Source organism: Dryobates pubescens, chromosome 6 (assembly GCF_014839835.1).
Source record: "Dryobates pubescens isolate bDryPub1 chromosome 6, bDryPub1.pri, whole genome shotgun sequence".
Taxonomy (NCBI): Eukaryota; Metazoa; Chordata; class Aves; order Piciformes; family Picidae; genus Dryobates; species Dryobates pubescens.
In genome coordinates this window covers 13,202,937-13,230,707 of record NC_071617.1, presented here as the reverse complement: position 1 = coordinate 13,230,707, position 27,771 = coordinate 13,202,937, and the positions used below count along the sequence as shown (strand labels likewise).

Here is a 27,771-nt window from a genome sequence, read left to right as displayed (position 1 = left end):
CAAAAGATTTGATATGCAGGACTTAAAAGCGTTTTACAACTCTGTTATGAAAAGTCTGGTTTATTAAGCACTAGTAAGCCTATTACTGCTAGTGTCAAATCTGACATAAAATATCTGCTGAATTCTGTTTTACCAACCTAGTATGACTACAGGCCTGCTGCCACTGTGTTACTACAACCAATTATTTCACTAGAAAGGCGAAGAAAAAAATTCTTGTACACATCTACTGAGAGGCTTGATCAACACACTTAGAGTATTTTGAGTTTGGCAAATTGAAACACTTCACAAAATCAGCATCCAACTAATTTGTTTACATGGAACCTTGTACAAACAACACAGACATGAGATTTATGAATTATTTTATAACTAGAATATGCAGTCACAGTTGGAAGGCTCAACTACTCTGCTGCTAAAACAGAAAACACTGTAAAAACTTGGACAGAAAATTCAAGTAGACCACAGAACTTTCGAACAAAATCTCAGTTGTTGCTGATAGTAATGTGATGAGGTTCCAACATATGCCTGTGTTAAATTAAAAATATAGCAGAGTAAATGTATCCAGACAATATACAAGTTAAAATAAACTCATTCGATTCCACTGCATCTGATGGTGAACCAATTTTGGTTGCCAAAAAAAAATCCAAAAGGGATTTACAGGGATTCTGATTGGCTGCATCCCCTCACAGCGTTACAAACAAAAAACCACTCCTTAAGTTCAGCATGAAAGTCAAGATAATTATTGCCAGCAGATGGCCATGAATTGTCAAACACAATGAACCTATAGCTTGTAATGAATTTTAAGAGGTAAGTTAAGCAGTCAGTTCATCACCTAGGAAAAGTGATTTCCATCAGATGATTCATGTAAGTATATTTTTAGTGCATAGCTACCAAAAATTGCTATGCCATGACACAGAAGTGTTAGAATGACATGTATTGACAATTTCCACAGATCTATTTCTGCATCCAGATTCTCAATTTCTTACACTGGTAAGTTTCTTGGTAAGAAGTTTCTTCTCAGACTACTCACATGAAGTCAAGAGGCTCCTAACAATGGGAATAATCTCCATTTACTGAGCAGTGTATAAAAAAGAAAATGTCTAAACAGAAAAATAATTTTCACTTGAGAACAGAACAAATCCCACTCAGATACATTGAGATAACAGATGTAGAGTTCCACATTACCAGAGTGTAAAATAATCTTGTTGAAAAGACTCCTTGCCATTTCTTGATCATGATGAATCATACGGATGACTGTATTAATCCAACAGGGCAGACTGGGACATGTCAGGAGATTTAATACATTCTGCAGAGTTTTGGTTCCTATTGTTCTAGCTCCTCATGGTTATTGTGACATTCTGCCTCTGTTGTCGTCCACAGGAGATTTATTACAGAACTCATTACATTAATTTGATGCACTTTAATTAAAATATTAATTAAAGATAACTGCAACAAGGGACCTGGAATGTGTTGTGTGAAATCACTTTCACAGAATGACATGTTGCTTCTCATCTTCTAATGTAAACTTAAAGCATGGTTGCCATGCAAAACCAGGCTTTCTATTTTTTCTGTTGGTGGAGACAATGAATTTTCCGAGGTTGTTCCTAATATGAGGACTACTTAGGCTTTTTTGGCTTGCTTGCAGTAAGTTTCAATTTATATGGGTGAAGGCTTCTACAAGGTTACAGGGTTATAAAAAATTTTGCAGCAGCAGGCTATTAGAGCAGAGCACATGCAGCTGATGCTTCTCTATCTCTTTTCTTTACATAACCCAATTGCTCTAATACAAATTATTAAACAATGGATTCAGAAATATTATCCCCTGTGAAAAAGTCTAGCAAACATGGGCAGCAGACATACTTGAAAAACTTACAAGTTACAAAGGTAAATGACGTGTAAATTACAATGTGGTTTCCTTGTGGATTTCACTGTCTTTGGAAGAGACAATCCCTGGGCATGTGCACACACATACATACCTGTACACAAAATCAGAGAAATGAATTGGAACATCATAAGCTCCTACTCATCTGCTAAAAATGTAAATACTGAATGAAAGCAAGTATTAGATTTGAAACTTTTACTATCACATTCCTTTGGAACTCTAATAATATACTAATAAATGTGCCAGAAAAATATCAAAACACAACCTAAAATGGCCACTGGTGAAAGGGTATCTTATTGAAGGTAAATTAAGAGGTAAGGGGCACCAAAAGAGAATTTGATTCAACTAATAAAAGCAGCAACAACCATATCACAGAATGTCCTCAAAATATTCAGAAACATAATGGAAATAAGGTTTGAATCACCTGCATTGTTTTGCTAAGGAACTCAAAGTATTAATTTTCACATTTCCTTGAAGTAATTTGTCAGCTTGGCCCTCCTTGTTACACAGAACTGGTTAACAGAGGGATGTTACTCCTGTCCTCTTCCTAAATGGTATTATTGGCATTTACATGTACAGCTGTTGCCTGCTGGCAGTCCTATCGTATCTGCAGGGCTTGTCTCTCTACCAATCATATGTATATCATGTCTACTGCTCACTGTCACAGGGTGATTGAAGTTGGACGGGATCTCTGGAGATCGCCTGGTCCATAGCCTAACTTTGTCTTCCCCCTGGTATTTGCTGAGCCTTTTTTTCTCCAGGCTGGACAATCCCAGCTCTCTCAGCCTTTACCTGCATGACAGATCATCCAAGCCCTTATTCATCTTTGTGTTGCTTCACTAGACTTACTCCATTAACTCTGTGTCTTTCTTACACTGGGGACTCCACTGAATGCAGAGCTGCAGATACGGCTTCAGAGCATGGATTTTTAATAAGCTATTAACCTCTAATGATCTCAGTGGATGTTGCCATTAGGGATTGTGAATTAAGAAGTACTACAAAGTTGTTAAATCAAATCAAGACTGATTAAAAGGTAGGCGCATAATTTAACTCAGCAAGCATGTGGTAAAAACAGCAACTTCTAATGAAGGTACAGGTTGAAATCTTCAAAAAGATAAGCAGTTTAAGTTATATTTTTTTGCTATGAAGTCAACATAAAGGATAACATCTAAATTACTGATAAAAATGTGACATCTGAAAAGGTTCCATGCTTCATTACCTCATTTTAATGCACAAAAATTGAGATATCAACTCATCCACTCATCCAACAGTTAACCAATGCAAATATCTAGTCTGATTTTTCACATGCTTATGTTGTTTCTTCTCCTTCATTTGCTACACTCAACTGTTGTTTCAAATCAAATGACCAATCTGGATCTTCCTCCCACTGTGTGGCACCTTGACTACACAGCAGCTAGCACAAGGGAAATGGCAGAGAGAAACAGGCCTAACTGTAATGCAAGTAATTAGAGAGGGAGTAAAAGCAGGGAAAAAAGTTTAATGAAAACAAATATTCCTTTGTCTTTCAAGCATTCCTTTGTCTTTTGTTTTGTATTTTAAAGGAAAGCCAGATTTTGTTATGATACGATGAAACAATTTAGAGATCATCTTCAACAAAGTTTGGTGTAAAGAAAAAGAAATAATTTCTTGTCACAATAGAAAGGTTCACTGGTCTATTAAAGTGTTGATCAGGTTATTTATGTTACTTGATTTTTAATGATGAATAGAGGACTAGAATCAGTTTATACGACAAATAGTTCTGTACATCAGGATTATGCTGTCCTGTAGAGAAATAACTTTATATTAAGAGAAACCATACTAGATGAGAAAACCTTCAAATCAGGTGCATGATTGCCAGGAATATGTAATTTTGACATTCACATAAAGGTATAAAACATCCATTTATATCTTGATGCCATAGTGTTAGTGCTAGTGATGGAAAATTTCCTCCTGATCCTGTAGAAGACAAATTCACACTTTCAAATCTGAATATACTACACTTGCCTTTACAAACATCACAAATGTACTACAGCTTCCTTCTCACGCATTTTGAGTAGCAAATATACCTTTGGAAGCTTATTACTTGGAAGAGAAACCCTTTTCTGCTATTTATCAAGTCTTTCCTTCACTTAAAAGAACACTGTTAAAAAAATAGTTTGTTCACAGTGAGATTAACTTCTACGTCTTAACAATAATGAATCAACACTTTAGGCTCTTTACATGTACTATAAAAGGATGTTATGGATCAGTGACATTTTTCTTGTGGTATTGAACCTGTGCCTAGTGATACTCATTTTTACAAGAGTTCTGCTCAGTTCATTCATGTAAAAATTCCCATTTGCATTCCAAATTATCTTCCTGCTGTAAGTAACAAATCCATTTATAAAGATTTAATAAGAAGGTCTCTACAGGTCTGGAAAGCTAGCCAAGCTATTCATAGCATTAGGTGAATATATGCTTTTAAAAATTACAATATTTTTATATGAATGTACTTGCTCTAAATCTTTACTTCTTACAGTTTCATACAATTTTTAGAAAACCTTATATTTTAGGGAATAAACTCCTTTCCAGACATTGTTGTGACATGAAAGGAGCATTTTTTTTTTCTCATTTAAAACAGAGAAAATTAAGATTGTGATCTTTGACTTTATATGTATTAGCATTAAGGACCAATATTGAAGGATCAGGCATGAGCCAGAGTATACTCTGCTTTACTAAAATGACTCACTAGTATGGTCTGACTTAATGGCACCTCATTGGTTTTTCTATGTTTACTGATGGCATTTGATTTATTGATTGCATTCTCCAGCCTCATTTTTGTGAATGCTAATCTCTGGGATTACTCAGCAAACAATGTTTGTCAGCTGACCATCCTAACTCAGTAACACAGGACTTGCCTCATCAGGAAAAAAACCCAACCCTTTTACTAATCATAGGTAGACACTACATATAAAGAGCAGTGAAATACTGTGGTATATCAGAAGACCTCAATCACTCACATCATTGGCAGAACACTCTCCAGGGAGAGCCAGCAAGGGCTAACAAAGGCCCCCAATGTCACCACTTGGCATGTCTGGTTACTTGTTACCTACACTGTGAGGCACAGCCAGGCAGTTATTCCATCAAGTGATGGTCTGAGGGCAGGCAAATCAGGGAGCAACACTGATTCACAAACAAACCTCCAGAAGTGTGTGCAAGACATAGCTAAAAAGGTCTGTTGTCTGAACTTCCAGCAGGCTGAAGCAGAATTCACAATTAAGATGAAGTTGTGGAAACTGGGTAGCAACAAATATATATGCATATTTATTCTGTGTATTTATTGCTTCTTGATACTTTTGTTTATGAGGAATGATTTGGGCTGTTAAGTCTGGAGAAGAGAAGGCTCCAAGGACACCTTAGTGTGGCCTTCCAGTATCTTAAGGGGGCCTACAAGAAAGCTGCTGAGGGACTTTCTAGGGTGTCAGGTAGTGATAGGACTAGGGAGGATGGAAAAAAAGTAGAAATGGGTAGATTCAGATTGGGTGTTAGGAAGAAGTTCTTCACCATGAGGGTGGTGAGACACTGGAACAGGTTGCCCAGGGAGGTGGTAGAAGCCCCATCCCTGGGGGTTTTTTAAGGCCAGGCTGGATGTGGCTCTGGACAACCTGATCTAGTGTGAGGTGCCCCTGCCCAAGTCAGGGGGGTTGGAACTAGATGATCCTTGAGGTCCCTTCCAACCCTAACAATTCTATGACTCTATGTGTTTTGTTCTGCAAATAAAAGCTGCTGCCTGTCCGCTTTTGATAGACACAGTAACTTTCAGGCCAAAATCAGTCTTTTAAGATATTAGACCAGTAAAAGCCTGGAAAAGTCTGAGAATACAAATACCTCAGTCCTATTGAGTGTTTGGTTTGTCTCCTAGCAGCTAAACTATATCCTAGCAGATAAACTCTTCTGCGTCAAATTACATCTTTTACCAAGACTTCCTACCTCATAGGGTGATGTTACAAGAATAGCTCACAGGTAATATGGTATAAGTGGAGGTACAAGAACAGAGTAAATAAAGAATGAGATGGGCCACACAGGCTAGAGGTTTCACACGTTATTTGTTGTCAAACACTAATAGTCTAGTTTGATGTTTCTGAGAATGATGTAAAACATGAAGTAACCTTTGCCCATTCCTTACTCTGGAATTCCCATGTACCGAATGCCACCAAGGCAGAGCAGCTTCTCTGGGATGGCTGCCAGCATTGTGAGTACAGTTTGCTGAAAATAACTTAGTGCCAAGAAGATGCAAAGGGCAATCACTTAAAGGGAAAGATACCATCAGAGGATTTAGCACAAGCACACAAAAAATACAGCAGTGGTAAGAAAGGGATATTTCAAGAGAGAACTATGTGACATTTGAAAAGAAAAAATTCATTAGTTACAATAATTTCAGGTGCCTGTAGGTAAATGTATTTTAAATTTATACTGATTTCTTCAGAATGAGTAGAAGCCAGAATCTAGACAGAGGTGTAGCTTGATTTGCTGATGTTCTAATGACGAGAAGATGAGATTGTTTTACTGAACACATTTATTTATGAGCAAATGTTTTGGGGGAGGTATGGTGAAGGCTACATAACTACTGGTTTAGCCTTGCTGAATCAGAATAAAAGATAGCAAAGGAAGACATCAACAGTGAGGCAGACACCAGAAAGTATTGAACTATTAGATGGTTTGGCTCTTCAAAATAAAATACAGTAGAGATTAGTTGTCAGAATATTAACACAGAACTTATGTAAACCACATAAACCAGCAAGGCCAGGTTGATTAAAAAGGAGAGCAGGATTTTTCTGGTTATCAGAATCAGATATAAACTGAACACAAAAGCTGGCAACAATTTTACTTTATTCATGTAACATACAACTTTCTTCCATACAAGGAAGATTACCACAAAGCCAAGGGGACTTTACCTCACACATGTAAGAAGGGAGTTTGGTTTACATCTATATAAGTTTTATAGTACCACAGAGTTTTTCAGGACTCCTTGATAGGTATAGTATTCAGCCACAGTTGTGATCCTTCATCTCACGAGTTTCTGTTACATCTGATTTTTCTCCCCCATATCTGTATTTAGCAGATCACAAGCAATAACTGGAGATTTTTACACTGCTATAAGTTTTAGAGGGATATTTGAAATCCACAATCATGTTCTGTCAGTTTTCAGAAACAACCATTGAATAAATATTTTATAGCATTTCTAAAAATGCTGTAATAATTAATTAATCAATTGCTGGTACTCTGAATTGATATTGTCAAGACCTGTAGAGAAACTGGAATCTGCTCGACATTCAGACAGTGCTATACAAGAAACAATTCACATTCTTCATATGAAATAAAAATGCATGGCCATATTATTGGTGTGCAGCATATTATTTGCAGGTACCACCAGCATGATTTTTCTTTCACATGTTAAGTAAAACTGCCATAATAAATTCTTGAAGAATGTGTGAATGGTACAAATATTCACACATTGTGAGATGAGCCTCACACTGGGTGAACCAGTGAGATCAATACATGCTCGGGAGTAAATAATTAATGATCCTTATAGCTTCTTGTTTCTGAAAGCCAAATCTTCACATTTCCAACACTCTTCTCAGATATTTTTTTCTGTTTTATTCCTTGTCCTCAAGAGCAAATACTGCATAAACTAGGAATGTAATATCTGTTGTCTATTATTTGTTATCTCAATTACTCTTTTTGTTTTTAAACACATGATGATAGGAAAATTGGAAGAACTATATCTTGCACTTGAAAAGGGATGTATTGGGGAATATGATAATCCTCAGTTTCCTAGCAGCTCATTTTGAAATTTTGCAGAGATGGCCCCTCTGCAAACAGCCTTTATCCCTATTCAGGAGACAGTCTTAAGTCACCAAAACCATGTCATCAACCATTGTAAAGGAATCTATCTAAAGCTGGACTCAAGCCCCAAACTCTCATGATGCTGAACAGATTAACTATTTCTATGGGAAGTTGTTGTAGAAATACTGGAGGTCGAAAGATCAAGACTTGATGGAAACGTGAGAAACAGTGAAGAAATAGACTTAATATCAGCAGTTGTATAGTAAGTATTGGATGGAGGAAGGTGCATTATTACAAATGTTTCAGGTAGCAAGATACAGTACAATTTTTCCCTGTCATTTTCTCTATCTACCCTTTTCCATTTATTTCTCCTCCACCCTTTCACTCTCAAATCTGACCTGGTCTCATGATGTGAAGGAGATTCAGCCCTTCTGGGTCATATAAAACAAATTCTCTGCGGGAGATTCTGGTTGGAGCCATGTAACTTGGCATGTAGACTGTGACGGAGGAAAGGTGCAGTTAGCAGACCTATGGGATCAGATAATTTAGCAGTCTCTGCTGTTGGGATGCCTATAGGGAACAAGGAGGTTGTGGAGTCTCCCTCTCTGGAGATATTCAAAACCCACCTGGATGTGTTCCTGTGTGATCTGGCATAAGTGATCCTGCTCTGGCAGGCGGGGGTTGGACTGGATGATCTTTCAAGGTCTCTTCCAGCCCTTAACATTCTGTGATTCTGTGAACATAGCTCCAGAATATGGGAAGCTTCCACCCTGCCTCTTGAAATGAGTCTGTGTTTAGGGTTCTATAGGAGGCAGCATAGGGTAGATGAATTGAACCCTTAACTTTTATCATACAAACCATAAATTAATAAAATAGATACTTGAAGTCTTTCTATCCTAAGTTTAGGAAAACCTCCAGATTCCTAGGATACAGAGCAACTTTCCATAAGAAAACTATTTATTTATGGAATGGCAAATTTCTGTAATAGAAAAATGTCCAACATAAATCGCTTACAGAAATGTTTGCTTGTTCTGCAGTCAAATAACTAGATTCATACACAGAGAACAGAAGACTTAAATATTGTATTTAAAGACCAAATAAATGTTGAGCTAATAAAAAATAAATTTTCTGAGATAGAAAATCTGCAGTGACAAAAGCTTGGGCTGACTGTTAGAAGATATTTACACACAGATAAAGAAGCCATTTCCATAAAGATGCTGTTAATATGTTTATGTTTCCTGAGTGCCTATTTGTGGGGAATAGAGATGTCATGCTTAAATGAGTTCTTGCTGATCTGCCTAACATGTTACAGACGTTTCCATAATTTGCTGGTACTGCAACACACTTGCAATATAGAGCAATAGCCTTAAATAATCTCTTAGCTCAATACAATTTTTCCTAGGTTAGCATTTCATTTGGTATGAGTCTGAACATGATATCATATTCCTATTTGGGATCCCAAGCCTCTGAGACCATCTCCATTAGCCTTTCTCCCTTTTACTCTGTTTTAAATCACAATCAGAAATGTTTCTGATGTTTAGTGGTAGCCAGGGATATACCTTCCCTTTATGCCAGCCGACAGTCAGCCTAAAGATGACGCAACCACTTGCCTGTAAGGATCTGCTCAGAGTTCAGAAGGACAGTGTAGTTCTAATAGTCCCCAATCAGAAGACAAAGGATTCTCTTGCCTTTGATGTTTCAATTTACAAAAATTAGATATAAAATTCAATTTTCTGGTCTTTGGTTTTCTGCTCTCTAAGGAAAAACAGAGAATTTTTTTTTAAAGTGAGAAAAGGGGAAAAAAAAGAAAGGGAAAGACATAGGGAGCAACTTCTCTGAAACTAATATAAAATAGAATCATACAATAATTTTGGCAGTAAAAGATTGTTTATCCAGGCTGTCCTGATCCCTCTGTAGAGCCTTCCTCCCTTTGAGCAGATGAACATCCCACCCAATTTGTTGTCATCTGCAAATGTACTGAGGATGCACCCCATCCCCTCATCCAGAGTGATACAGACATTAAACAAAACTGGCATGAAAACTGAGCCCTTGTGAAAGCAGAGGAAATACTGCATTAAGCAAAAGCTCATGAGTTTAAAGAATAAGAAAACACATGTTTATGAGTTAGAGAAAATGATTTTATATTTCTCAACAGTGGTGGATGTAAAATGTTTGTCCCAGCATGTATGCTCCGGTTCTTCTACAGGGTAGCGGGTTGGCTGAAGGTAACTCTGCCTCTCCTAGTGAAGTGCAAGTAGCATTAATTTTATTTTCAACAGAAATAAAGATTTTAGTAAAATTAGAATAGGTAACCATTTGGCTATTTCTAGTCTTAAAATGTCCAATCCTTTTGAAAACTCTGGCCTACCATGTTGTCGAAGTCTACCATGATGTGCACATTTGTCACTTTGATTTAAAACATTCTGAGGGTCTCACAGATAGAGCAAAGGCAGTGAGAGCATTAGGTGCTCCACCAAGGCAGAAGTTTCAAAATGAAAACTTTTTAAAGTAGATAATTTTGCAAATTCTGAGTTTGGTCATCAAGAGAATCATCATCTTTAGTGTCTAAGTCAAGTGAAAACTTTGTTTATATGCCTCTTTTTTGTAAAAATAATACTTGTAATGTCTCTCTTAACCCCCCTCAACTATTTCTGTGTACATCAATGTGTTCAGAAACATTCTCTTTTTAAATTATAGTTTTCATTAACACATGCCTTCATACTAGACTATTCTAGTGAGTTTTATTGCATGTGTGAAGCATGAAAATGTTGTATCATTTTGTATATCATGCATGATAATATCACAACTCCAGCTGACTCAATTTCATATCTGCCTGCTTGGGCAAAACCCAAGGCCATTCAATTTACACAGCTGTCTTTCTGAAGAATTCCTCTTCCAGCACAGACTGCAGGAACACTACGTGGGCTTCATAGGCAAGATGCAGGGGCACTTTAATTATTCAGCTGCCTGCGTGCTCAGCAGGTACTTGACTCTGAGAGGCAGTGAAGGCAGTTTCAAAGTATCTCAGAATGTTAGGGCCTCAAAGGGACCTCGGAAGATCATCTAGTCCAACTCCTCTGCCAGAGCAGGATCATCTATACCAGATCACACAAAACGCATCTAGGAGGGTTTAAGGAACCAGCAGAAAATTACACCACCACTGGTAACTTTGGTAAAAACCCCTAGTGGAATAACTCTTCATAAAAGTTTTCCTGATCACCTTGTCACTGAATTGTACAGGTGTCTTATACCTCAGAACCACTGTATCACTCTCTACAGTGCAGATTATTTATTGTCAGCACAGACAAATCTGTAGTGATTCAAATGTGAGGGTAAAATATGTTGAATGGCACTTGGTGCCATGGTTTAGTCATGAGGTCTGTGGTGATGGGTTGGACTTGATGATCTTTGAGGTCTCTTCCAATCATGGTGATTCTGTGATTCTGTGAATCTCATTTCCAAACACGGATTACAAGAGCAACTGTGTCAACAAAGTTATTCATATTCAACTTTTTAATGTAAATTACCTAAACTCTGCAACTCTGTTGCACTTAAGTGGCACTTCTACGCAGAATTCAGTTGTCTCACAATTCAGGCTACAGTTTGCCTCAGAGGCCAACTTACAGTAGTGCATTTATAAATTAATTGTTGTGTTGTTTGTCTGCACCATGGACAACAACTTCCTTGTTATGTCAAAAGATTTAGAGTTACTTGTGGTGAACTTAATAAAATGCAAAACAATTTAGGTAGCTGTCAACCTCAGATTGTGACTAGTTTTCCATCTGCTACTAGGAGAAACTGCAGTAGTGCCTGTGCCAGAACCTATAAACCAGTGCACTGAAAAAGTAATTTTTAGACAGATATTCTCAGGAGGGAAAAAGGGCAACAGAAGGTCTAGAAGAAATGTCTCTTTAATATAATCTTTCTAGAGAAAGTAGCTCAGAAGCTTTTGAAGTTCTCCTAAAATCAGAGCTGGAGAGAAGGTCAGCTGTCAAAGTACTGTCAACAGATGACAATTCAAGGGTGACTACATAACATGGAGACCTCTCTGCTAACAGTCTTCCAGGATTTAAACATCTGAACCTTTTGATACTTTTCTCAGATAATGGTTTGTTTATTTGCAAACTAGTTTTCATCAGCTGTCATAAAAAGATGTGGTGCCAAATGCAGATTGACATTAAATGATTCATTGTTTTATGAAACATGAAATAGTTTTTACTAAAACTTAGAAGACAAGAGAAGTCAGATCAGGCTTTTTCACATTAGTAGTAAACGTGATTCAAAGTTAAAAACTAAAAAGGATTAGCCAAGGGATGCTTAATGATCTTTTGAACTAAATGGTGAATATCAGTTTAAAAAATCCCAATTTAATGAGACCAAGCCACAGTCACATACTAGGTTTTCCAGATGAATATGATGCTGCCATCCAAGAAGCTTTCTGACCAGTGGACATTCTTAAACATTAGAAACCTCCCTTTCTCATACTATTGGATTGAAAGTAACATTTATTATGGTGTTCAAGCAAAAAATAAGTAAAACTCAAACAGAATCCCACACTCCTTAACTCTGACAGAGAAGTTCTAAAGGGCTAATCCAAGAGAGGGATGAGACGAATACATCTGTGGTGCATGTGCAAGCTTCTTTTTAAAGCAAGTGCATCCCACAGACAAAAACCTTTAACCACTAAAAGAAAATTTTAACACAAATAGACAATATCTTCAGCACTATATAGCTGTCACAAAAATAAAGCCCAGAGTGCTGGTTTTATTCCCCCCATTATTTTCAAGATAAGAAACAAAAGTAATACTAGATCTTGAGGGAGAATGGTAGAAGAGGATTGATGGCAATTCAAGGCATCAGTGACCTCAGAGTTTTCAATTGATCATTAATTCAATGAATAATAAGATAGAAAGATCTAAGCAGACTTTTCAAATTGGTCATCAGATTGGAACCAGATTTTCAGTCATCTCTGCCTACTAGCAGATTCCTGAAGCAACCCAAGTGCCTGTGCCTCTCAGTCTTCACAGGCAAGATGGGAATACTGTAGTAGCAGTGAGACATTTTCCCCCTGCTCCCAAAATATATGCAAGCTTTCCTCTTAAAAGCATCTTTTTTTTTTTTTTTTTTGGAACAAAGGCTGTTCAGGAGAAGGTCCTCATTTGGAAAAAATGCCCATTAGAAAGGTTTCTCTAGTTCAGGACAGAACTCCTGGAGATGTAGATGGAGATCTGCCTGAAACAGCCTTCACGTGGCACTTCAGCAGTGGAGAAGTTCTGCTTTTGGGCCGGGGCTTAGCATGGGGCAGCGGGCTCTGAGTTCCATCTGCCAGGCCCCATGAAGAGAGTTCAACCCTTGGGGCACACAGCAGTAGTAATCCACCCTAGGAAAGCAAACACAAGCAGCGAGGGAACTCGAACGTTTTTCTCCCATTCCCTCTTAAGAAAACTAACCACAGGCTGTTGGATACTTCTGTCTGAGGTAGAATGGGAAAACATTTCCCAGGCAAGCTCTTGTGCACAGCAGATTTTCAGACCTGGCCTTTTCATTTAGAGACTTAAGTGAATTCAAGATTTTCTGAAAGCCTGACCAATTCCATCAGCTTTCATGATGATCTGTAGCATGAACTTCTTTCAACACTCGCACGTTGCACTGGTTTCTGCTACCATACTATTCCAGAGGTTATATTTGGATAACGGATGTGATTATTAGAGGTGGTTCAAAGACAGAATGTTACAGCCCTATTCCATGGAAAATAACTTGTGCTAAAGTGGAGCACATGTTGGTCCCTAAACAAAAGAACCGTTTATTTGTTATTCCTCAGCTTTTAAAATTATTATTTGCATAGCTGTGTTATTGAAGTAGATCATGGTCTGCACCAAAACCAAGCAAGATCAGCCCTATCTGTATTACAAATACACAGACTTTTGCAGATGCTAATGGATAAAGCTAAAAGTTAACTGTGAGGTTGTGATTTCAAGTAAAATCTGGTAAACCTGGTTTTTGGGTTTTTTTTTTTGCTGTGAGAAAGGAAAAAAGAGAAAGGAGGTGATGGAAAGGAAAGAATGCATTGAAGCTTCTGTGGAACCATGGTACCACAACACTGAGAAAGCTGTGGAAAACTGGCATGAAACAGGTATGGAAAAAGGGCAGTGAGCCTAAAATTTGATCTAACAGGTGAAAATGAGTCCTTATACAACATGAAAACTCAGTGGGCCCAATCTTTTGCAGACGTGAATTAAGGGACTACTATCAATCTTAGTGGAAATAAGCCATTTTACACTCGCATATGCTGATCCAGTTTGTCTTCTGTTTATCTTTTTCTCTTTTAGTTCTGCTTTTTAAAAAGTGGTCCTACAGAAACAAAGCAACTGTACACCTGAGGAGTTTGCTTGGTAAACAAAATGTTATCTTCCTAGCCAGGACAGAATTTTAGTATTTGGAAAATACACTTCCACTATAGTAGTTTTCTCTCTACAGTATATTATTTTCCACTTTATTTAGGATTTCTAGTGCATTTCAGTGTACACAGAGTGAGTTCTCTAATAACAGTGTCTTCAGATCTGCTAAGAGAGAATGCAAGTCAATGTCCTTCCCACTCCCAACTCTGAGCAGGGAAAGCTCCTCTCCTTTACTGACGTGTGCAAGATCTCCTTTATAAATCAGGACTAATTGTTGTTTTCCTGGCTGTCTTACAGTCTAATAACCATATTGATTAAACTGGAAATACACTGACTAATTAAATTTATGATGGCTGTTCTGATGCCACTTGAACATTGTTATTAATAGACACCAGGTATATTACAGCAGTCTGTGCCTATGCATAAGTAATACAGAGCCAAGTCATACCTCAACATTCGAAACAGAAAGGGGCATTAACCGGTTTCTGCTCCCTGGGTGTCTATGTGAGGTCTTCTCCTTCCCAGAAGATTGGTATGCAGCATTTCCTCATTCTATCTCTCTCAGAGATTGAAAGTCAAGTGTGAGTGGTAAGTTACATGAAAAGCAAACCTAAATGTTGTATGTTGCCCATATTTAGTGTACTTCATTGTGCATCTGCATACATAAGTGGGCACTGGTACACCCTCAGTTTCTTGTGGAAACTGGTGTTCTTCTACAGAAATATTAAGCAGACATGGTCTTCTGGGGCCATCTAAGCAGAGGTTCTAGTTCATCATAAATAAAGGGGAAAATTGCTACACCCTTTGGATGACAGCTGAATGCTTGGAAAAGCACTGAGGAAGTTAATGTCAATATGTATTTGTTTTTAAAGCACAGCAACCACCTCAGAATCATCATCTCTCTTTCCAGGGAATAAGTCTTTGTACACTAATGGCAGCTTTGCCACCCCATACTAGGACAAGGCCCAGAGCTTGGCCAGTCTTTGCATGCACTGCAGGAAATATACTGCGGGAAAAGGTTGGGTAGGGGGAATGAAAGGGAGTAAGAATCATTTCTTTCAGAAGGGAAAAACGGGCAATTTCCAAAGGGAGAAGAAGCGGTTACAGGCTCTATATTATCCTCCAGAAGTTCTCTATCTGAAGTTGCAGTTTCTTAATTTCAATTTTACAGAAGTAGGTTTCTCTGAGTCATGTCTGAATTGATGCATTTTCAGGCAAAACGTGCCTACATCCCACTTTATTCTTGGAAAGGTAACAATTGTCCTCTCCAAAACATCTTTCCTACATCTAGATGGGTTATTATCATAGACTCTGCCATGAAAAAACCTGTAGAAAATTGTATGTAGGTTCTGACAGAAGTTAACCCACAAGTGTGTTTTTTCTGCCTTCATGACAATTATTAGCTAAACTTATTTTGACAGGAAATTCTGTGCTCTACCTCTGAAAACCTTACACTGCCAGCATTAACACACACCACAGGGAGGTATTAGTTGGTGAGTTTTCTCATACCAGGAATTTTTGTGGGTAACTAGTATAAACCTACCAGCTAAGGAAAAAAATACCCCTGCAACTATCTTCTTCTAAATATTTGTTTCTTATTTTTAAAATAACCTACTCAAAGAGGAAAAAACCTTACTGTTTGCATGCAATTCTTCTTGAACTACAACAAATCCGTCTCTGTGTGTGATTGGAAGAATCCTAACTGCTTCTCCCCATCTATTAAGGAGGAGAGATCATCAGCTATGTTTATCCATCCAGGCAACCTGGAGGTCTTATTTGGTTGGACAGTAAGCTAGCAGAAGCATATCATATACCACCATGAGACTATGTGGTTTAAATAAGTAGCTAAACTGAGTTCTCATCCGTCCTCACTCACAGCTCCCACAGGAAAGAAGAACAGAATAAGAAAATAAAACCCAATAGGGCTCTTTTATTAGTTTAATTTAATATATAGTTCAACATAGTTTACATAATAAAACGATAGTTGTGAATTTTTCACTTTCTGAGAACAGAGTAAGGGAAAAATGTATATCAAAATTACAGCATTAATGGACTGCAGATACCACACTGTTAAATGTGCGCAAGAGGAACTCTTAGATCATTTGACTGTTCTTTTTGGAGAATTATCTGTGCCCCAAAGTTTTCACTTACAGCTTTACCACTGGTGTCTGGATTCTGGAACTGCTCTCCCTCCTATCTGATTTGGCACGGATTTATTAATTTTCTGCTTTAAAACTGGAGGATTTAAGACAGATAGGTATCACTAGCCCAGATGTGAGCACTGTGAACTGTAGCAATACATCTTCTAAATTCCACAATCTGTTACAGAAAAACAGAAATGATAAGTTCAGATCTTCAAATATTGTTTTCTAATGCAACTTCCTTGGCATGGTACTGTGGTAAGAATAATGGTAAAAAACAAAATGCAAAAGTGCTCTGAAAAAAAAAATATTGAGGAAGGTACAGAAGAATTCTTTTTGCTAAAAAAAAAAATATAATCCTTCAGAAGTTGACTGTATTTAACATTTCTGTAAAATAGCTAAATAAATGGTCTCAATTACAAAAAAAAAAACACGTTCTATCTCTTTAGTATTTACACAAAGCTAACACTCTGGACCTGACAAATTCCTACTACTATCAGAAGACACAATATATGTTTTCTACTCATTTACTGTGAAATCACAGAAAAAAAATTTAAAAGCCACTCTGATCTGCTTGCATGTGCTGTGCCTGCCTTTGTGGTCTAGCTCTTCAGCTACCATTTTCCATCTTTAGCTGCCCAAATTGATGGACCGTGTGTTGGTCAGAGAAAGAAAAGGCATCGCAACTTCTGAACTGATTTGGGACACTTAGACTGAAAGTCTGTGTCCCAGCATCCCCCTGAATAACACCAGTTGCACATCCAGAGCTTGTGACCACAAAGTGCAATTTTCATGCTAGATGTAAAGCCAGTGTTTCACTGAAAGTGTGAAAACTGATGTCCCTGCAAGGCTGAGTCAAGTCTCTCAGTGAGGAACAAGAAAAACGAATGCTATGATTCCAACACAGAAAATTCTATCTTCCACACAAAGTGGATGTGGGAGGAGAAATACTGAGGTATCAATTTGTTACAAATCGATTAATTTTGTTCTGGCAGTCAGTAGGACCCCAGCTGTCTCTTTCACTTTCACCCTGTGACAAACACGTGGTACCCTATACTATTTTCAAGCATGAAAACAGAGAAAACAAATGAACAACAGTAAACTGCTAAGAATGCTCATTTACAGGGGGTGTCTTCCTGGCTGCCCCAAACGACTTGTTTTTCTGTTAACCCAACTGCATCAAGAGCTTTCAGGCATGTACCTGGATTGATTACAAGACAGGTTAAGTCTTAAACATTTCTTATTATGAAAAAAAAAAAACCACCCAAAAACCAAAAACACAAAACAAAACAAAACAGAGGCATCAGGTTTTAGTTGTCACTGTCAGACAGTGATGTCTGGGTTAGTAGCTGTATTCCTGCTTCACACAGCTCCTTAAAGGAAATTGTCAGTGTAAGAGAAGGGTTTTTTCCCCCTATGAAACTGAAAAAAATCACAGGAAAATCCTATATATGACATAAAATACCCATTTTCAGACTGTTTTTAATTAAAACATGCTGTAACTCTTAGCAGAAGGTCCGTGGGGTAAGTGAAAAGGAATTACATGTGATTCAATGTCTCAATTATACTTCATAAAAGCAAGGAAGATCCTGGAAAATCAGCGTGCTTCAGTGACTTACCTAGAGATCTGGAAAGGGCAAGCAGAGGGCTAGGTTTCAGAAGGGAAACGTACATAAACAGGAAGGAAGGGGAGGAAACAGTTGCTTTTATAATGGTGCATATATATATATATATGCACACAAACACATTTACAGAATTAAACTTTTCACAGTTTAAAAAAGTTATCTGCAGCATTTTGAATCAAACACAGCAGAGGATGCTTTTACTCTGCTGGAATCACTAGAACCTTGCTGGTGACAACTCTTGTCCACCCTGAGGAAATAAACAGAATGAGCAGTCATTCATATCACATGTAACTTCTGAAATCCAGAATTATTTTTTTTTTTGAGACAGTGTGACTGCAAATGTCAGTAAGCATTTCATCCACTACAGAGGCTGACCTTAAACTGTATTTTGTTCTTGATGCTGAATTGGGACTGTTTGGAGAAAGCTTTGCAGATAAACTTTCCTTACTGAAGTAGAAAAAGTGTCATTTCCTCAGGTGAAGTCCAGTTGGCATAGGTACTAGTATTATCACCAATAGTTGCCATGAAACACAGATGCAGCAAAATGTAGATCATAGAGAGTAAAAATGAAGCTTTTCTTTTTAAAAAAAAGAAGTTTATCAAAATAAGTGAATAATTTAATTCCACAAAACTATTACAAACAACTGTCATCCAGACTGACTTTTGGAAACAGATAGCTTTAAGTAATTACAGGGTTATTCTTTACAGAACAGGCTACAGTCCCTACAGACTGAGGCTTCCCCTTAGTCATATTTATTAATCAGTCATCTGTCAAACACTATATTAACCTTCCTAAATCTGGGGCTAGAGAAGCAGTTCTTTAGGCTTTTGAGAACAGCTGGCAGTTCAAGTAGTATGACTTTGGGGAGGGCTGGGGAGGAGAGAATGGCATGGAGATTACAAAGTAGCAGTTGAACTAACAAAGCTTGACTTTGGGTTGTTGGATGATGTGAAAAAAAATAATATCCTCAAGTATCTCCAGAGAGATTGGGCAGTAAAGAGTTTATCTGTGACAAACCTCTTTGTTTCTGCAGTCATCAGTAAAGATACAGCAGAGGAAATGGAGGAGCTGCAGTTATGCATTTGCAATACACAAAGTCCTTGTTTTCCCACTAGGCACTGCAGAATAGCAATTGTCCATTCACAGCACATATCACATCCTCTGCATTTCAGAGGTAATATTTTTGCAGTCCTTTAAGCCAGAGTGCTTCAGCTTAGTGTAGTTAATTTTTATAACCCTTTGTGGTGCATTGCATGGGGTTAGGTGTGTTCACGTTCGGTTCCTTGTTATATAAATTGAGGGTTGGGTTTTTTTTTCCAGGTATAATGTTGTTTTTAAAAAAACAACAAACTAAAAGATTTTCAAATTGCAAAGGGTTTGCATCTACAGCAACATCTCAAACAGAGCTGTAAAAAGTCTAATTTCACACACTGGAAAAAATCAGAAGACTGCTAGTCATTGAGCATACCTGTATATTAATCCACGGAACAACAGAAACTAGCTGTGTTGGCTGAAATGATTTTTCAGACCACTCGTAAACACACACAACACACAGGAGCTCTGACAAGTGGCTCCTCCTCCCGTATTTTAGAATCACACTCCTGAAAACAATGTTAGTTTTATGCTAGCAGTTGCTTTCGTTTCCTGCAGCAGACACTGTTCACTGTAATGCTGCAATACTCACTCAAGGCAGATCATTAGCTCGAATATGAATTGAACCTCTATGCCATCAAACAGATGCCAGGCTGCATTACTTCAACTTTCAAGCAAATTTCCACTTTTCTTTGTCTAAGTAAGCGACAGAAATCTGAAAGCTGATGTTGATATAAGAGGATCATTTCCCTTCCTTTCCCACTGAAGATCTGCTTATAAGTCAAAGTGCAGGCTAGTTTTTAATTCTGAACTTCTGAACCCAAACCAGTAGAGCAATCTAGGCATGCAGTTAATAAATAAATAAATAACAAAAATAAAGTACTCCTAAAAACGAGGCCGATATTCTTTTCTGCTTGACCTGTTTATCTCCAACTCTCTCTCTCTCTGCTCTAACTCTCAGACAAACTCACAGCCCCCTCAGGAGAAAACAAGTTTTTGCTTTCTTTTACCCCCATCTAAGCCAGCCAAGTCCCAGGTCTCCTCTCCTGCCACTGAGCAGCAGGAAAACATACAGAAAAAGCAATCACACTTGCCTCACTGGCATCAGAAAGCACTACAACAACAAATCCTTCCTGCAATCTTCTTTCACCCTCAAATGGTTAAATCATGTTAAGTTACAATTTTCCTCTAGCTTGAATAAAGAGAAAAAGGGAGGAAATTCAAAAACCGGTTGCTGTAGTAACAATACCAGAAAAATCTTTTCCACCAAATAATATTATCTCCCCCTCCCCTCACAATTTTAGTTCCCCTTCAAAAAAAAAACCACAATCATGTTACCTCTTTTAGATATGTTGTACATACCTCAACCATTAAACAAGACATTTAACCATAGTGGCAGTTCTGTGACCTTTGAATGCTGTGAAATCTCTAAGCGGTGCAGCTTGTTCATGAAGACTTGTACTGCAGAATCCAGTAACTGCATCCAGGATTAGGAATAGAATTAAGTAACAACAGTAAACAAAAAGAAAAGAAAAGAAAAGGGGGGGGGGAAAGAAAAGATTAAAAAAAAAAAAAAAAGGAAAAAAAAACCTCCCCAAGTCCCCCAACCCAGCCAATAAAACCACCTTAAGAAGCAAAAAGACTGGTGAAGAGAGTGCACTTTTCTGCCAGTGTAAGGGCTGGGGAAAGCTGAGCAGAGTGGAGCTTGCTGCAGTCTGCCTGCCTGTGCGAGCAAGCTGAAGGCCGTGCAGGGCTGGGAGGTGCTGTCAACTGCCACAGGCGCGGGAGAGCAGACCAATCCGCGCCCGCACTGTCAGCTCGGAGGAGTGAAGCCTCCTCTGTTTATGTTTCCTCATTTCAGGAGTGACGTCAAAGGGTTTAGTTTTTCCTCTGCATGTGCTATTAATTTTAAACGACTGCTATGGGAAGAATGTGGCAGTGATTTAGGCAGGCAAGCCTACTTGAAAGAAACGAGAGTCATGATTTATCTGTCCTGGATTTAGCTTAGAAATATTTTATAGAGGAACCAGAAAGATCCAAAATATCCTCACAAAATGGGGAAAGGCTATGAATATGCTTATATGTACTGTAAAATACACCAAATGTGTTTCTCACTGAGAGCTGCTATCCGTATGGCTTTTGGTGCAAAAATCAGACCCGATTCTGCTCTTGCCCTGAGGTGAATCAGGAACTGCTTCTCCAAATTCAGTTGTGTCATGCCAGTGTAAACCTGGCGAAAGAGATAAGACTGAAACTATTGTATACATCCCTTTATCAGTCAGCGCTGGTTAGATTGCAAATTAGCAAACCTCTTTCATTACTCTGTCAGTCACTGATACAGCCACCATTAAGGTCAGCTGCCCAGGGCAAATACCCTTTCCACCAGCAGATTGCAGCCTATTTGTGCTCACCTACAAGCTTAGCTGTGGACTAGTAAAGGTTTTTATAACATATCAAGGCTCATGTCAAAAGACAATAGGCAATGCCAAAGTCTGGCTTCCTGTATCACTGAATCATAGTCAATGGAGAAGCTATGCAACTTAAGCTTAAAAAGAAATACTAGCATATGTCATGGTCAGTAAGCATGGGCAACAGAGGTCATAACAGCACAACAGGTCTGACATTGATAATAGTTATCTTCATAATTTTGATTTATCTTCTCTTCTAGGGATTCCTTTCAAAGAGACTGGCTCATGACATACAGTTCCTGCCTAAAAAGTCTTAACAGTCTAACATTTAATTTTAAGATACATATAAGTGCTATTGACAGCTCTTGAGAAACAAATTTCTCAATGATCCACAAAATAACTACAAAAATAAGAAAAGTACTAGCAGCTTCTCCATGACCACCAAATGATCATGGCACTTGGTGCCATGGTCTAGTTGTGAGGTCTGTTGGGACAGGTTGGACTTTATGATCCTTGGGGTCTCTTCCAACCTTGGTTATACTGTGATACTGTGATGATGCTACTGAAGTGTTGTTCCAGAGAGATCAAAATATGCAATGATTTTTTTTTCCTCGCTGAAAACTCTGCCTGTGCTATCACTGCAAATGTAGTCAACTTCAGCACAAATGCAAAGGGTTATGGTGCTGTAAATGCTGAAATAACATATAAAAAAGTATTAAACAAGTAAAAGATTTACAAAATCAGTTAGAGCTCATTACATTCACCTGACTGTACTTAGAGAACATCATTCTGGTTGGAAATACCTTTGAGATCGTTTAGTCCAACCATTACCTAACTCTCCCAAATCTGGTGATAAATGCTGGTTTTTTAGCACCACACTTATGCATCTTTTAAAAACCTCCAGGGATGGTAATTCAACCACTTCTCTAGGGAGCCTGTTCCAGTCTTTAAGAACCCTTTCAGTGAAGAAGCTTCTTCTATTATCCAATTAACACCCCCTTCCCCCCCCGGTACAAGTTGAGGCCATTTTCTCTCATCCTATCACTTGATACTAGGGAGAAGAGACTATCACTGACGTCCCTACAACCTCTTTTTATGTAGCTGACTAAACAACCCCCATTCCCACAGATGCTCTTCATAAGACCTCTTCTCCAGAGCCTTCAGTTCTATGTATTGTCGTGAGGGGCCCAAAAACTGAACACAATACTCCAGGTACAGCCTCACCAGTGATGCTTGTCACACTATGCATAATCCAGGTCAGGATGCTGTTGGATTCTTGGCTATCTGAGCGCACTGCTGGCTCCTATTCAGCCAGCTGTCAACTAGCACCCCCTGGTCTTTCTCTGCTGGGCTGCTTTCCAGCTGTTCTTCCCTAACTATTGCCTGGGGTTGTTGTGACCCAGGTTCAGGACTCGGCACTCGGCCGTGTTGAATCTCATACAATACACCTCAGGCTGTTGATCCAGCCTGTCCAGGCCCCTCTGCAAAGCCTTACTTCCTCCCAGCATAGTGTCTTCTGCAGAGTTACTGAGGGTGCTTTCAATCCCCTTATCCAGATCGTTGATAAAGATATGTGAGAGAACTGGCCCTGTGGAGCACTGCTTGTGACTGTCTGCCAAACAGATTTAACTCCACTCATGACTGCTCTTTGGGTCCAGCCATGCAGCCAGGTTTTAATCCAGTGAAGCATCCACCCATCCGAAAAGTGTGCAGTCAGATTCTCTAGGGGGATGCTGTGGGAAAGTGTGAAATGATTTACTGAAGTCCAGGTACGCAATATCCACATCCTTTCCCACACCAAGCAAATCACCTTGTTGAAGGCGATCAGTTCGCCAAGAAGGACCCATGTTGACTAGCCCTGATCACCTGGTTGTCCTGCATAATGGCACTCAAGATGATGCAATTTATGACCTTCCCTGGCACTGAGATCAGAGTGACATATCTGTAGTTCTCCAGATCCTCCTTCTGGCCCTCCTTGTAGATGAGTGTCACATTTGCTAACCTTCAGTTAACTGGGATCTCCTCACTTAGCCAGGCTGCTGCTAAATGCTGGAAAGTGGCTTGCTGAGCACTTCTGCCAGCTCTCTCAGTACCCTGGGATGTATGCCAGTCAGCCCCATGGACTCCTGTACGTCTAAGTGGTGCAGCAAATCACTGACCACCTCCTCTCGGACTATAGGGACTTCATTCTGCTCCCCATCCCTATCTACCAGCATAGGGGACTGGGTATCCAGTGAACACCTGGTCCTACTACTGAAAACTGAGGCAAATAAGGTGTTGATTTCCTCAGCTTTTTCCTCATCCTTGACCACTATTTTCCTCCCAGTATCCAACAAAGGACAGAAATTCTCCTTAGTCCTCCTTTTGTTCCTAATATATTTGTAGAAACATTTCTTATTATCTTTAACAGCTGAAACCAGATTGATTTCTAGTTGGGCTTTAGCCCTTCCAATTTTCTCCTGGCATAGTCTCACCACTACTTTGTAGTCCTCCTTAGTGGCCTGACCTTTCTTCCAAACACCACAAGTTCTCCATTTTTTCCCTGAAGCTATTTGGAATGAACAAACAGGAATATTCTTTGTAGTACACAGAACATCATCATATTCACCTTCACTCAGCATTCGTGAGGGAGCAGCCAAGTAATGCACTGTGGGAATTTTACTTCAGGGAGAAGTTTGGGGAATGTAGTTGAAAATGATATGGGCTCCAGTGAGAATTATCTAGACTCTGTGAGGGAAGACTGAGATTTACATTGTATAGTCCAATAAAAGAGAGCTTATTAGAATTACTAATTATATAGTGGGTACATTTATCTAAAAGAAAATGACACTAGAGTTTATTCTTTGTTCTGGAGACATTTAAACTCTTTTGCATCTTCACGATGACATAGCTGTGTCTGAGCTGGTAATAAGCCTCAAACTGTGTTCAAGAAGCAGTTAGGGCAATGCCCAAACTCTGTGGTGACCCAGAAATGTGAGAGTGTAGATAATTAAGGTCCACCACTCAAGGCCTGTGTTCTGGCTCTTTTACCAGTATAGACATAGGCAATTTGCAAAGAATAAAAGAATAGATTTTTCTCCATATTCATTGTGGTTAGAACAAGTGAGCTGCAGCAGAGAAAAGTTGTTTGACATAGGAAAAACTAAATTTAGGAGAGTGAAGTACTGAAATAGATAGGCTGTGATAGTCTGTGGTGTCCTATTACTGGCTATTTTAAAATGGATGTTTGGGCAACCATCATTCACAAGGAGTTCTGATATATAGGGTGAACCTACTTTGGAGTAGAGAAGGGATTTCTGAATCTCTATTCCAATCCCATTTTTCCCATTTTCTGTGTTTTAATATCAGTCTTCTTAATATTACACTGTGTTTCATGAGTAAGTGTTGTGGTGCATAAGTCTTGGATGCATAAGGCTTTACAAAGACACTCAGATAAAGTCCGTAAGAGTCTGTGTCTTCTGCAACCTAGTCATAGGGGTAAATTATTTTTTTTAATGTGAAGTGAGAAAAGCAACAGCCTAGACACCAGATTTTACAGTGTTAAGAGTAGGATTCAAACACATGTGCCTCACTGAGACAATGGTAATCATCTCAGCAGCCAAGTGGTAGACAGCCTAAACAGCGTCTACTCTCCCAACAACATTATTACACCCATCCCAGAGTCAGGGGCAAGACCCTCACCAGTCAAGATACCACACAGAAGAGCTCAGTCCCAGTGAGGAGGCCCAGCCATCACCCACGGCTAATGTTGGAGTAACCACAGACCTTCTTCCTACCTAACCGGGGGGCCACCAGGCCCCCCGGCCTTTGTCCCCCCACCAGTCACCCAGTATGCACCATGGGTACTCACCAGTGATGACAGGAGGAGGATCCCTCAGCCCAGATGGGCTCAGCTTGGGGCTTCTGTCTTTCTGGGTGGGGGTTATAAAGGGGAGTGGGCAGGGAGGGCAAAGTGGCCACACCTGGGGTGGGAGGAGACTCCAACAGAGCCCAGGTGCTCTGGGATTTTCAAACGGGACTTTAGGGAAAAAAAAATCACAGCAAGAGTGGTCAGGCATTAGAATGTGCTGTCCAGGGAGCTGGTTGAGTCACTGCCTCTGGATGTGTTTAAAGGTTGTTTAGACATGGTGCTTGGGAATATGGTTTAGGGATGAACTATGCAGAGTAGGGTTATTGGTTGGACTTGGTGATCCTGAGGGTCTTTTCCAACCTGAATGTTTCTGTGGTACATTCAAGTTCTGCACAAAGTCTTACATAGGTTGTATCTCTCTCCTGAAGAAGGTAGAGGTTACTTCAGCCTCCAGGAATCACATTGCCCTCTGAAAATGAGTGGTTACTGTGTTTTGTTGTGATGTAGATGCTTTTTGGGTGAAAAGATAGAAGAGCCTAAAAGCACTTACGATTGCAGTTTCTACTTAAACAAAGAAAATCTCAGATGAGTACATGCATGTAAGGATGAGAAACAGAATGCATGTCTGTGCACAGAAGACCATGCTTTCCTCAGCACAACCAAGTGCTTCCGTGATAGGATGGGAAGGACTGCTGGGAAGAAATGGACTCCATCTAACAAAAAATAGTACATATTAGCTAATCTAATCAGATATGTGCTAACCCACCCTATCAGGATGGTGACATGAGTGTCCAAATGAATACGACTCAACAGTGGCCAAGATAAAAAAGCTGAAAAAAAAGGGGAAAACTCCAAGATTGTTTAAAAAATGTCATTGAAGAAAGAAGAAGAAGAAGGCAAACAAAATGATGCTCAGCCTAAATATCTCTATACTGATGTAAAATGTATCAAAAATAATATAAGGAGCTAGAAGACAATGCAAGATCAAAATTACAACTTAATTGACATAACACAGACACTTGGTAGTTATGTGACTATGTGACTGGAATAGTAATACCAAATAACACAGCTTGTTCAGGAGGGGAAAAGGTGAAGGAGATTGTGCCACATATCTCGCTTGGATATGCAGAACACAGGTAGGAAATAGGTATGGAAAGTCTGAATGATAATACAAAGGCAAATAATATAGGCATTTTTGGGTAATATGCTGCAGATACAGGCAGATCGAGTACATAACTCTTTTTGTTAGCAATTAGCAGGATTTTCTGACTCACCAGTCTTTGCAATAATGAGTATTTCAATCATGCAGCTTTCGGAAACATCTGAGCTGAACTCAGACACTCCATTCTCTCCAGTGTTGAGAGTACATTTGGGAATCCCTCACATTTATGACCCTACCCTTTACAGCTTTCCTGCTTGGCTAAGCAATTGATTTGACTTCTTTTATTGGCCCACCTCAGCTCTGAAGGCACTTTCATATTTGTCTTTAGCTATTCTCCCCTGTCAGCGTAAGTGGCACATTATGACACACTATCTCCAACCATGGAATGGCATTCCTCTTCTCAAATCTTCAACCCTTCCATTGTAGTCTTTGAAAAAGATATTAGAGAGACTGCTTAATCTGCCTCACTCAAACCAGGCTCCTTAGACTCAGACATACTCCCTGAAACCTAAAAATTTAAACTCATCCAAATGCCACTAAAAAATAAGTTTGCATGTGATAGAATGGTAGGCACTGTGCATAGGCAAGCAAAAAGATGTCTCCTTCCAAAGGTACCTTCAGTTTTCTTCTTATTTCTACCTTGGATATTTTTAGGAAGAGATGCAGCATGGAACCACATGTTCCTGTTCTTATTGCTGATAATGACAGATGAGGCAGTATAGTAATTTTAGAGCATGGGAATGGAAGTGGGAAAAGATGCATCCTTTAAAAGCTGTGGCCACTGCTGAATGAGTTCATGACTGACTCTTACTTCCCACATCCCTCAGCTCCAACCAAAGATTGCTCTGAAATGCAAGATTGGAGGTGTTTCAGTAACTCTCAAAGGTATTGCTACTTTTCTTTAGGTCATGAACACGTAGGTCTGAGGATGCTGAAGATTCTGTGATGAAACTTGTCCTTTGCTAGGTCTGTTGCAGCTTTCTTTGATGGGATGATAAAGACGAAGAACTACTGCAGAGGCTAAGTCTTCTGTAGTCATGAAAAGAAAGGAAGGAGAGAGTGAACAACCACAGTCAAAGAAGCATATTGCCAAGGAAGTTTATGCTTATCCCACCCCAGGACAACAGATATAGTGCTCTCGTAATTTATATATTACATTGGATATCTTGCTTTTGGGATACTTTTAAAGGCAGATTTCTCCAGGTGGAATCATGTGAGATGGCTGGGTAAGTGACTAGATGTGGGTGTCCTGTACTTGTTTATTTACAAATGAATGCTTTCTGTTAGCTTTCAATCTTGACACAGGTTCAGTAAATGGCTGGAAGCAGCCTTGGTGCACTTTCTGTAGAACAGACTCCTTACAGTTCACTTCTGCTGGGGTCTGCGCAA

General features: G+C 39.1%; 1 protein-coding gene across 2 annotated transcripts in view; it reads right to left on the bottom strand.

The window, feature by feature from the left end:
• Window positions 1–20,721, bottom strand: part of PDE7B (phosphodiesterase 7B) — a 201,462-nt gene extending 180,741 nt beyond the window's left edge. Inside the window, exons 1-2 of one of the 2 annotated variants that reach the window (XM_054162628.1) lie at window positions 20,588–20,721; window positions 20,325–20,439 (exon numbers count right to left, since the gene is read on the bottom strand). In XM_054162628.1, the coding sequence (XP_054018603.1) occupies window positions 20,325–20,345 (21 nt within the window). In that variant the 5' untranslated portion in view covers window positions 20,346–20,439; window positions 20,588–20,721. Of the gene's footprint in view, window positions 1–20,324; window positions 20,470–20,587 lie in introns of those variants that run through there. The other variant, XM_054162629.1, reaches the window with a different exon arrangement.
• Window positions 20,722–27,771: the final 7,050 nt, after the last annotated feature.